Genomic DNA, 12,819 nt, shown 5'->3' on the forward strand with positions numbered 1-12,819 from the left:
TTTGAAGGTATGTGTGATTTAGTGTTACAAAGAGATAGTAAATTAGAGAGATGTCCTTGGTGGTGTTTCTTCTTATCAGGTACGAGATACAAACTGTGCAGTTCTAACAACACTCTATTCACTATACATTTTTAATAATATTTCTAACAGTCTAACCCAGTAAATGGCACTTCTTATGTTTTTAAATCAGGACATTACCGACTGTAAGAGGTTAGGGCTTTTTTGTCAGGTATCAGCCATGTTGGGCCATTAGCTCAGTATTTACTGAACCAGCACTACTGTATTTCTTGCATTTATGCAGGGAGTCGGACCAGATAACCCTTTGGGCCCCTTGAAACCCTATGCTTTTATGATTTCCTGAAGCACTCACTTGGGATTTCTTTGCAGGGCTCCTGCTAACTGCTGACAGGGCCCACCCTGTTAGTTAATAAGATCACAGCCTGAGGCCACAAAACTGCATTTTTCTTTTAATAACCCCTTTCCAACGCTAAGGTGAGTTAAAACGGGCAAGGTAAGAAACGCACAGGCAAAATTTCATTTCATACAGTGCAATGGCTCATCAGGTGGGCTTCCTGTTAACACAAACATTGTCCAAACATCATAGCCTCTAGTTCACAGACAATGTAGAAATACCGCCTACACATATTCAGCTCTAGAAGTGCTGGGTAGACCTCCTCTCCTGCTCTTTCTCTTCTTTTCCATGGCACTCTGGATACACTGCAGAATCAGGTCTTTGTTATTGAGGATATTGTAGCTGCTCAGATTCACAAGTTTGTCAAAATTTTCAGAAGAATACTGTAATTTTGTAAGATAGTATGGTGACTTGCAGTTTTCCAAATTTACCTTGCCCTCTTTCATTTCACAGACATTGCGCTTCACTCCTGCAAAGAAAGAAAAAGTCACCATTATGGACTGAATTTTGAATAAAAAAGACTTAGAACAGTTTGAACCTGGCAGACATAGGTTTTCAGTGGTAAAAGCAGGGAACATTTTCTATTACATTTTGCTAGTCATTAGAGGTGCCTAAGATAAATGGAGCAATCTGATGGGCCAAATGGGATTCTGCCTAACTCTACTGATGTCCTGTAGACCTACAAGGACTTGAAGTTCTTGATCAGTGATTAAAGAAAAAAGTCTCCTTTTTAAAAGCTGACAAGGTTCTTTGGGTAAATCTGATATCTTAACCTTGTCTGCCTATGTCCTTAGATCAACATGGTTACAACCAATACTTTTTAAAAGCTGGATTTAAACTTGTTGAGAAATACAAAATGAAAGGAGGAACAAATATAGCCAGACAGTTGGCCAATTTCTTTCTCTCAAAAAAACAGCCATAAATTTGAAGTAATTCCACTCATTCTAGTAGCTACTCTAGATTGACTCAAGTTTAAGGGCAGATTTAGGTGAGCAGTCCTCTCCTAAACAAACACTATTGACCTATTTCTCAAAGATACCACATGTAGAAACTAGTGGGCGCTGCTGGTGCTCAACACTGCTACTAAAATTAGGTCCCACAAGTCAAAATCTGCTGTCTGATAAAGTCATGCTATGCCACAGATGGATACTCAAGAGGCAATGAACAGAATTTAAGCCACTTGCACTTCAAAGAATATGCAGTAGGAGGAGTCCTACTTATCAATCCAAGCGAGTTCCTTCAGAAATCAACTTCTATTTTCCAGATTAACTCCACATCCCAGGTGTGCCAGCCTCCAACATCTCAGTGTTCTCTGATGTATCTACCTTACTACTTACTTATTTAGCCTTTGATATCAGAAAATCATCCTTACAACAGAAGAGGACTTCAAACATCTTATATCTGTGCTTTTAAAATGTCTAGAGTTACACTTTCTTCCTCTGCTCCCTACCCAGTTACTTGGAGTGGGAAAGCAAACTTCCAAGTTAGTGTAATTTTGTGTGATCCCTGCTACCTATAGTGCTTACCTACAATGTCTGCCTAAGCCACATGAAAGGTGACTTAGGGCTAAATCCTATTTGTGTCATTATATGGACCTAGGTGGAGTAGCAGAAGTTTTTTACACTGATGCACAGTTTGAAATTCAGCTCTGGGTGCCAGGTGCCCAAACAGGCAGGCCAGCCTGGACTAATTGCCCAGCTGGCCGAACTTGCCATACGCTCTAACTGGCAATCCTAGCCCAGCTAATGAACCAGCCAGCCACTGTTAGGGCCTCCTGACTGGCTGCTGGGGATAGCAACCTCCCCATTTAAATCCACCTGAGGATCAAGCAGCAGTACTGACTAATGGGCTGCTGTGGTAAACTGTTCTGCATTGTATGCGCTTGGGTTTCCTGTGTTCTAACCCAGCTTAGCTCTGCCTCTGGAATCTAGCTTTTGGAAACCCAGCTTGGCTTTGGTAACTTGGACCCTTGCTCCAGAACCATGACTTGGCCTGTGACTTGGACTCTGCTTCTGGAATTTCCCCTTGGGTTTGATAACTTGGACTCCAGCTCCTGTCCCTCTAGCCCTCCTCTGATAGTCTGTTCACTGGGCTAGACCACCTATAGCCTGCTCTTTACACTGGGCATGCAAACAGACATCTATGAGCCCACTGAGCATGCTCAGTAGAGTTGTGTTTAGTACATGGTGCTGTACACTTGCAAGGACAGCTAAGTAAGGCATTACCTGGAAGGACCCTCTTCCTCCACCACCTAACACCAAAGGTGTGCCACATTAAGTCCTGCACTCTCCCTGAATGCCACTCTGATCCCATTCCCCTGCCTGATCTGCTGTTTTGCTCCCTGCCCTGGGCTCTCTGCTTCCTGCCCTATCTGCCATGTGCTACATGCAGAGCCTGCTTGTGCCACAGCTTGACCACTCCTATGTTAGCCCAATAGCCTTGTGGTTCAGGGATTTGGTCATGAGCAAGGAGACTCAGGCCATGTGTAGATGAAATGAGGGGCATGTGTGCACAACACTTTAAAGCAAGTTAAATGCTTTTGCACCGCTTTAATGGTGTTGGTGTTTGCACATGTTGGTGGCATATTGCTCAGTAATTCCAGCTGCTGTAGCAAATTCAGCAATGTAATGTGCCTTAAATGACTTGGGGCGCAGGAAACGGCCACAAAGTGAAGCACCAGGGTCCGAGCAGCTCAGGGGCTCTGCAGGAAGCACTGCAGGCAGCCTGGCAGCAACCTGGCAGCAGCCTGGGAAGGCAGACTCCACCCAAGGCCTTTTTTCCCCCACCCCCTGGAGCCTGCACACCTGCCTGAGCTGCCTGGGGGCCCGGTGCTTCTCTCCGCAGCTGCAGTGCCCCCTGGGACCACCTGAGCCTGGTGCCTAGGGCAGGTGCTGCAAGGGGGGTGGTGCCACTGCTGCAGAGGGAAGCACCCACTAGCAGCTCACCCTCCCCTCCCCACCCTTGGAGGGGCAGGTAAGTTTGGGTGTGTGCATGACAAAGGGATTTAAAGGGCCCTAAACTGAAGCAGTGTTTTTAAAAACCCACTGCTTCAATTTAGGGCCCCTGTCTCGTCTACACATGCCCTTAGATTCTAGCCCCAACTGCTTCACCTCCAAAGGGAATTTAAAACTGTGTGTTGCTTCTCTGTAAATAGGGTGACCACTTTTTCAAAATGGAAAGGTGGGACACATGCCTACCTCCTGCACCTGCACCTGCCCCTTCCCCTCCAGCGACACAGCTAGAGCAAAGCTGACCATGGGGGGCAAGGGAGGATGCAGGCTGCCCGCTGCAGGCTTGGGTCTCCCTGCCAAGCTGCCCTCCCCTAGGAGTCCCATGCCAACTGTGCCACCATGTTGAGGCACCCCCTGCCAGCCCAGCAGCACTGCGGGACACAACCCCACACCACTACCCCTGATGTCCTTTCTCATCTATATAGTGTTTAAACCAGGTTTTGCAAGTGGATTTATCCACCAGCTATTAATAGAGTGGTCTGTGGTAAACATGATAATAACCATCATGAAGCACTTTTCTTTATCACCTATTTTTCAGTTGCTCCTAACTTTTCTTTTGGAAAGAAACTTTCTGTGCCTTGGTCCCGGCCCAGCTGATTTTTCTGCAATAATTGTTTTAACTGTTTCATGAGGTGCACAGTGGTTCTCAGCCTTTTTAGATTCAGGCAGTCCTTGAAAAATGTCAGCTCTTAGCTTCCACTCATTTGTTTTGATGTGGAAAAATACCAGAGCAATTATACTGCAAATAACTCAAAAAACCCATAGCAGGTAGGACTGTGTTTGACACCACGGATTCCTAGTTGAAATCTCTGAGTTTATCTTGTTAAGCAAGTGTAGATGCTTGTACACCTTAAAGTGCTAATATTGTGCAGAGCCCTGTAACACATTTAAAGCAGGGGTTGTCAACTGGGGGTACATGTAGCCCTGGGGGTACTTGGACTGGCCCTAGGGGGTATGCACGGGCAGGCAGGGACAGAACATCACCACCTCCCAGGAGCAGGGCCAGAGTGGGGCAAGAGCAGCAGCACCCATGAGTTTCTGGTGACTCTTGAGTTGCGGGGGGGCACATGCCCCCTGTCAGTGACCAGGGGGGATCCCCCAGGGGCGCGAATCCCACTGACTGGGGGGGGGTTCCCCAGTGGCCAATCCTGCTGACCGGAGCGGGGGCAGTATGCCTGCGGCTGATCTCGCTCACCAAAGAACCGGCCGTGCTGCTTCTGGAAGTCCCATGGCCACTTCTGGAAGCTGCATGGCCACTTTTGATGGCAGCCCACTCCCCGGCCTGCGCTTGCAGGGGGGGGAGCTGGTGCTCCTGCCTACCCCCCTGCACACCGGCTAAACAGGGAGCATGGCCTGACGGGGTGTACCAGTGCTCTCAGGGGGTGCGTATGCACCCCTGCGCACCCCCTACACGGTGCCCCTGGTGGGGCCCTTCTGCAAGGCAGGGAAGCTCACATGCAGTGGCCACCACCACCACACACCAGCCCGGTGAGCTTCCCCGCCCTGCTTCGGCCTTGCTTCTGGCAGGCAGCGGCACTCTGTTCCTGCCCACCTATGTGCCATCCCTTCCTCCTTGCTCCACTTCCAGCTCTGAGCCACCCCCGCTTGGCATATGTCCCCCCCCGGCTCAGCATCCAGCCACTGGGGGTACTTATACTAAAAAGGTTGAAAACCCCTACCTTAAAGGAACTTGTGGCACCCTGAAGTGTGTGGCCCTGTGGTTAAAAATCACAGCCTTAGGGTCTATTTTGAAATTTTACTCTTTGACTGTCAAAAGAACATCCAAACCTGGCTGGATTAATTCCTCAATGGTGAAGAAAAATCAGAAGCTAAATAAAGGTTATGTATTTTTGCAATAAGAACATCTGCACAACCATGAGCAGAACATTTCCTATTTATTTTTAAGGGTACCCTACAGATATTTAGGGAATTGAATAGTTACTGAAATCCCTTAGTTTTCATGTGGCTGTAGCTGCTTCAGGCCTCTATGCCAAGATACCGCTTTAGTAAAGAACCTACTGCTAATAGTCCAGAGAGACTTATCAGGATTTACTTGCTTATAAAGCACTCTTATTACATTGTGAAGTGCTATAGTTATGCTTTGCTCTCTTGAAAAAGCAACTGGATTAAATTCTCTGGTCTGTGCTTGCCAGAAATCCAAATTAAATAACATAATAATTCCTGCTGACCTCTATGATTCCCATAGGCACAATGTTAGCTGTGTTAGTCTGAAGTCAGGCAAAAAGTAGGGCAGGGTTGCCCCTTAGAGACTCGCTGGTTCAGAGAGGTATGAGTGTTTTTAAGCAACAATCTACTTCATCAGATGCTATCATCTAACCAAATGGGTTTCTGTTTATGAAAGACAATGTCTCCCTGAATGAGTTAATCTTTAAATAATTACACTAGTCATCACCAGGGCACTAAAGAAGTGATTCCTTTGGCCAAATCAAGCAAGAGTTTTATCTCTTCACTATTTGCTTGTTAAGTAAATAGAAGTCTTAACTTATAATATGTGCCAATAAAGTGGCAAGCGCAGATATCGTCTTTGTGTTGCCATAAAAATTAGCAAAACTTTTGCCACAACAAGAGGTGGTAAAAATTGGTGCTGCTTGTTTGCAGTGAACATCTGTTTGCTTTATGGCAGGAAAGAATTTCTAGGGTGTGTAGGACTGGGCCCCAGAAGTGCCTCCCTGCTTTACGAAGGTGCACCCTAGACATCCCCTGCCAAGGATCCCTGGGCACATGTATCATGCTGGTGTGCTTCATCTTGGGGCACACATATACAAGTGGGGGTCCCCCTGTTTAAAGCTGGCCTTCAGGATCAAGCCCCAGAAGCAACAGGGGCCTAACCTGTGGGGCAACAGGCAATGTCACCTTCATCATCCTGATCACCTGATCACCTTCACCATCATCTGACCAAATGGGTCAGATGAGCTGATCACCTTCACCATCTGCCGTAAAGCTGACAAGTCAGTCAGTAATACAGATGTCCTTGACTTCAGGTAAGCTGACTTTGACAAGCTCAGGAGGCTTGTCAGTGAGGCCTTAAAGGGCCACAACCCAAAGGGGAGGGGAGTGCAGGACGAGTGGTTGCTCCTTAAGGGAGCAATCCTGGATGCACAAGCAAAGTCAATCCCATCTCGGAGGAAAGGCAGCAAAAGGGCACAGCAGCCCCCTTGGCTCTCCAGGGAACTAGCAGACCTCCTGCATCCTAAAAGAAAGACCTACAAAGGATGGAGGACTGGATGCACCACCAAGGAGGAATACTCTGCACTGGTCTGGACCTGCAGGGAGCGAACCAGGAAAGCCAGGGCTGCAATGGAACTCCAACTAGCTAAAAATATCAAGGCCAATAAAAAGTCCTTTTTAGATATGTGGGGAGCTGGAGGAAAAGCAAGGGCAACATTGGACACCTGCTAAACCAGATGGGACAACTGACGCCCAGAAAAAGCAAACTTGCTAAATGGGTACTTTGTGTCAGTTTTTCACCAGTCCCATGGGATCCCCCTGCCCACTATGGGACAGGGAGGCCCAGGTGAGGGAGATCCCTTACCCTCCATAAGTGCTGACCTTGTGAAGGAACACCTTGAGAGGCTGGATACCTTCAAGTCAGTCAGCCCTGACAGTTTACACCCCAGGGTACTCAGGGAGCTGGCGAGCATCATAGCCCAGCCCCTGGCACAGATCTTCGAGAACTCCTGCTGCTCTGGTGAAGTTTCCAAAGATTGGAAGAAGGCCAATGTGGTGCCGATCTTCAAGAAAGGGAGGAAAGTGGATCCGGCAAACTACAGGCCCATTAGCCTGAGCTCTATCCCAGGGAAGGTCTTGGAAAAAAATTATCAAAGAGGCCATCCTTAACATACTGGCTGACGGCAACATCCTGAGAGATAGCCAACACAGGTTTGTTGCAGGTAGGTCTTGCCTAACCAATCTTATTTCCTTTTACAATCAGGTGACCTATCACCTGGACAAGGGAAAAGAGATTGATGTTGTATATCTTGACTTTTAAAAAGCCTTCAATCTGGTATCCCACAATCACCTCTTAGCAAAACTGGCCAACTGCAGCCTCAGCCTCACTATGATCTGCTGACTGGGAATTGGTAGGACCCAGATGATGGTGGCTGACAGAAGTCAATCGTGGTGTACTGTGACCAATGGGGTCCCTCAAAGCTCTGTCCTAGGGCCTATACTATTTAACATCTTCATTAATGATGTGGATATTGATGTCAGAAGCGGACTGGCCAAGTTCGTTGATGTGTGATACCAAACTTGTGTTTTATGTGTGATACCAAACTTAGGGGTAAAGTATCCACACCTGAAGACAGAAGGGTGATCCAGGCTGACCTTCACAGGCTCAGGAATTGGGCGGATGAAAACCTGATGGTGTTCAACAGCAAAAATGCAAGGTTCTCCACCTTGGGAGGAAAAACCTGCAGCACGCTTACAGGCTCGGCAATGCTACGCTGGCTAGCACTACAGACAAAAGGGACTTGGGGGTCATCATTGACCACAAGATGAACATGAGCCTTCAGTGTGATGCTGCGGCTAGTAAAGCAAGCAAAATGCTAGATTGCATCCATAGATGCTTCTTAAGTAAATCCCAGGACGTCATTCTCCCCTTGTACTTAGCCTTGGTGAGGCCGCAGCTGGAGTACTGCATCCAGTTTTGGGCTCCACAATTCAAAAAGGATGTGGAGAAGCTTGAGAGAGTCCAGAGGAGAGCCACGCGCATGATCAGAGGTCAGGAAAACAGACCTTACGACTACAGGCTGAGAGCCATGGGACTCTTTAGCCTGGAAAAGCGCAGGCTCAGGGGTGATCTGATGGCCGCCTGTAATTCATCAGGGGTGACCACCAGGATCTGGGGGAACGTCTGTTCACCAGAGCGCCCCATGGGATGACAAGGTTGAATGGTCACAAACTCCTCCATGACTGTTTCAGGCTGGACATAAGGAAGAACTTCTTCACTGTCCAAGTCCCCAAGGTTTGGAATAGACTCCTGCCAGAGGTGGTTCGAGCACCTACTCTGAACACCTTCAAGAGAACACTTGGATATTTATCTTGCTGGGATCTTGGATTCCTGGTGACTTCCTGCCCCTAGGGCAGGGGGCAGGACTCAATGATCTTCCAAGGTCCCTTCCAGCCCTAGCATCTATGAATCTATGTCTGTCATCCAGTGAAACAGATTATTCATGCTGGGACACATCCTGGCACAGCTGATCCCACTCCAAGGATGTCTGTTTACAGCCTGAGCTATACAGACCAAGCAACACAGTCATGCTTATATATACCCTTGGCTTTTTTATGTGTGTAAAAAAGCGCCTGGTGCCACAACACATACAGTTGTATAAGTAGCAAAATGAGTGTGTCAATGCAAAGAAAATAGTAGCAGTGCACTTTTGAACTAAAACACCTCGGCGGTGCTTTAGTTCAAAAGCACACCACTGCCATTTTCTGCATGCTGACGCATATTTCACCACTTATACAACTACAAGCATTGGATCTCCAGCGTGTCACGGGACAAAAAGGCACATGTATAAACGCCCCCTGATTTTTAAACTCCTTATTCCTGCAAACTTTACCACTACATTAACTCTGATTTCTATAATGTGCAGTTCAGGTTATTTTTAGAATAACTTGAATAAAAAAATCCTGCAAATCATTAGCTTAATACTATTGACTGAGTTGTTAGGATTGTGCTGGTCGTGCCTACTCTACCCTAAACCTGCCAGTCTCATGATCTTCTTTGGGGCAACCAACACCCTAAACACTGCCTAACAGTTCTCACCACCAAGATTACAGTTGGCCCCTGTGGGAAAAGCTTCTGTTTCCCAACCGCTTCAAATCCCCTTGCCAGTTTCCAAGTAGATGAAGAAAGGCCAGGGCAAGAGTGGAGCTGGCCTAGAGCACATGTACCTATTTAAGGGGTGGCAGAGCTGCTACTTCATTGTGTTCTTCCCCTTAGTCTCAAGAAGAATTCTGCCTGAACCAGCCAAAATGTCTTTTCCCTCAGGCCAGGTACAAACATTACACTTTTACTGGCATAAGCAACTGAAAAGCAGAGCACACATGCAACAGAACAGAAGTTTGGCACACACAGACCAGGTTCTTCCATTTTTAAACCAGTCTAAGATTTGCAACCCCCCTTCCCTCCCACTGCCCAAGTGTGGATGTGTGTTCTGTTCACTACCGATCTAAACTATGCCAATTGCAGAAAACCGCATAGCTTAGACTGATTCTTCCTCAAGCTACAGCCTCTCTGTTCTCCCCGCCACTCCCTGTCCCTTAAGCTGTCTACGTTGTGTTTTAAAAGCTAAAATCTGCCCCATGGACCATCATTTACCCTGATCTCTTTTGCTATTCACCATCAACAGTATCCCCAGGTCTGCTCAACTGTTCAAGCTGGACTGTCTTAAATATCACTTTTATGTGATAGTTCATTGGTAAATGACATTAAAACAGGGCGGTATTCATTCAACCAATGAACGACAATTATAGTTGAAAAGGACAATTGAGAAACCAGTTGAAGGAAGGCTAGTCACACAAACTGTAGTAAAAATTATAAGTTTCTGTTGACAGTGAATTTACCTGGTTCCTTGTATTCCTTAAACGTGTCATTCACCAGAGGGAAATGGATCAGCGTGGGAGCTCTAAGGTTCTCTGCATCTGAAAATATGTAACACTCCTTCGGGTTCTTCTGATCTTCCTCACTCACCTCAATTTTGGGGAACGGGATTTTTTGGACTTTGCAATATGTTTCTACCATCTGTAATTGCTGGATGGACACAGAATAAGACCAATTAGATCCAAAAGAAAAGATTGGAATGCAGTTTTCCGGAAGTAATAATAGGTCACACTGAGTTGCATTAAAAATATCTATATTTTTAGATATGAGACAGAGCACAGGATATGAGGCAAGCAACACCAGATGTCTGGATAAAAGTCTCTGCCTTATTAATGCTTGGGGGATGGAAATTTCCAAAGCATTTGGCATTAGTTTGACTTCCAACCTGGTGGCTGAGTGGAAACAGAAGACTGGGGTATAAATCTTTAAAGTGCATATAACTTAATCCACAAAAAGCCCTATAGATTAAAATTGAAATGAACTGAAAGCTAGTGCTGTCTAGGAAATAAATAACGTATATGTCTCCTGAATAAACCACCATTAAGGAATTTAATATTAACTATGATAAATATTCACTGGAGCAGGGACTAGAACGCAGGTCTCACTTCCCACACGAGTGCCTGAGCCAGTAGGGGTTAAAGGGTGCATCTATACATGTTGCTATGGTGACATCGTTACTGCGCTGTGATTTAGTCCTTCCAATTAAGTACTTTGGCTTGCATCTAATTTATATAGCCCATACTGAATTGTATGTGTGGCACGCGTTATTTTTAGCAGCTATTTCACTGTAACAGCACACTATCCCGGGGGAGCACACCACTACGGTGATGTAGCTGCTGGTCATGTGTAGGCACCCACATACACTACGTCGCAATACCATCACAAGTAAACGCCCAGAGTTACCTTCACCACTGCCCCCTCTCTAACCCAATACACTTGAATTATTTTATGCAAAGTGGAACAGCTTCAACAGAAGAGAATGAAAGCCCTGTTGTTTAGGACACTCCCGGGAAGTAGAAGATGTGGGTTTGAATTTCCACAGGCTGGCATTTTCCATAGTCTAAGGGACTGTTCTAGCTATGGGATAACACAAGATTCTTCCTCATTTTGTGTCGTAAAGGGCTTGGGTGTTTAATTCCAGGAGAGATTTCAAGCCTATGAATTCCTGGTGAAAGGAGGTGTTGCCCTGCAGTCCTGAGTACAGGACCAAGGTCTCAGGGAGGATCAGGGCACATCATGCCCTCCACCTTTTTTTTATTGACTCGTTTAGGTAGCTCCCCACAAAGCATTCTGGCTTAGAAGCCTTCCTCTTCCCAAACATAATACAGGGAACTGAATTCCTTTTGTGGCTCTAGACCTCACTGCAAATAAGGATGGGTAAACCTCATTAGAATATTAACTCTCCTCAATGTAATTTTTATTGACATTTCGGTAGATCTTGGCATTTATTGGTATTTCAGTAGGCCTTGCTGGAACACGGCTTTCTTATCATAAACACTTTTCTAGGCTTCAAAACATTTCTTGTTCTGCAGTATGACAAACCTAAGACTTAATGGATCTCAGAAAAAAAAAGGCATCAGAGACTGAGAGCCACAGAAAAGTCAAATAGCCCAGAGTTAAGGCAGACACTGGATGAGTCTCTAAAACGTGTTGTCTGAAAAAGGTGCTTACTAGGGCTACAAGCAATAGAGGATATGAATTTTCTCACCTTGAAGAACCCACCCAAACTGTAATCAAGTGATATAATGACGTCCACATTTCTCTCAGGCCTCAAAAGCGGTGGGCAACTGGTATTAACAAAATAGCCAACATCTATTAAACAGAGGTGTTTCTCCAGTGGTGTCAGTTGGTTGGGAGATGCATCCAGCACAGTGTCTGAAAAATAGCTTCAGTTTAATCAGTTCTGTATACCCAGGAAAGATAGACTTGCATTATTTTGTTTTGGAGGGGGTTCCCTTCTAAGACTTAGAGACAAACAAGGACAAAGAAATTACTCTGCCAAGCTACTGTGAAAAAAATTATCATTCCACTAGGCAATGTTGTACAGTAAAAGCCCGGTTATCTGGCTTGAGTGGGGAATGGGGGGTGCCAGGTATCTAAAATTTCCGGTTACCTGAGGCTGAAGGTTTTTGGCCAAATGCAAAGTGGAGGTAGGGGGAAGAGGGGAGTCGTGGCCAGATGTGGAGCAGCAGCAGCACAGTGTGGACATTTCAGCTGGATGCAGAGCACGGCAGCGCAGAGTGGTGGATGGTGGCGGCGGCCACCAGGTGCAAGCTTCCCCCACCATCCCCCTGCATCCGGCCGGCCGGCAGGAAATTCCAGTTAAGAGAATGCCGGATAACAGGGCTTTTACTGTACTAATTTTCCACCTATCAAAACAGCCTCTTTAAATAACGTTCTCTCCGTAGCCAGTTTCTTTTTATACTGTTCTTCCTAGCCCAGCAACACATCAACTGAAGGGTTTTCTCCTCTCTTCTTGATATTCTTTAAAAGTTTTTAGTTTATCAAATTGAAGTGAATTTCTTTTAATCAATGTTTCATAGTTAGTAGGGTCAGAAGGGACCTGAGCAGATCATTGAGTCCAAACCCCTGCCTTGGCAGGAAAAACTACTGGGGTCAAACAACCCCAGCAAGGTGTTCGTCTAGCCTCCTCTTAGAGACCCCCAGGGTAGGAGCCAGCACCACTTCTCTTGGAACTTGGTTCCAGACCCTAGCCACCCTGACAGTGAAGTAGCGCCTCCTGATGTCTAATCTGAATCTACCCTCTGCCA

At 46.2% G+C, this 12,819-nt stretch overlaps 1 protein-coding gene across 1 annotated transcript in view; it reads right to left on the minus strand.

Annotated features, from left to right (window-relative positions):
- Positions 1 to 118: 118 nt before the first annotated feature.
- The window catches only part of LOC109321069 (cytosolic phospholipase A2 beta-like), a 52,563-nt gene continuing 39,862 nt past the window's right edge, over positions 119 to 12,819 (minus strand). The window contains exons 18-20 of the mRNA XM_019551373.1: positions 11,757 to 11,923; positions 10,012 to 10,198; positions 119 to 881 (exon numbers count right to left, since the gene is read on the minus strand). Of these exons, the coding sequence (XP_019406918.1) occupies positions 637 to 881; positions 10,012 to 10,198; positions 11,757 to 11,923 (599 nt within the window). The 3' untranslated portion in view covers positions 119 to 636. The remainder of the gene's footprint in view (positions 882 to 10,011; positions 10,199 to 11,756; positions 11,924 to 12,819) is intronic.

Source organism: Crocodylus porosus, unplaced genomic scaffold (genome assembly GCF_001723895.1).
Source record: "Crocodylus porosus isolate Cpor-Errol unplaced genomic scaffold, CroPor_comp1, whole genome shotgun sequence".
In the NCBI taxonomy this organism is placed as follows: Eukaryota; Metazoa; Chordata; order Crocodylia; family Crocodylidae; genus Crocodylus; species Crocodylus porosus.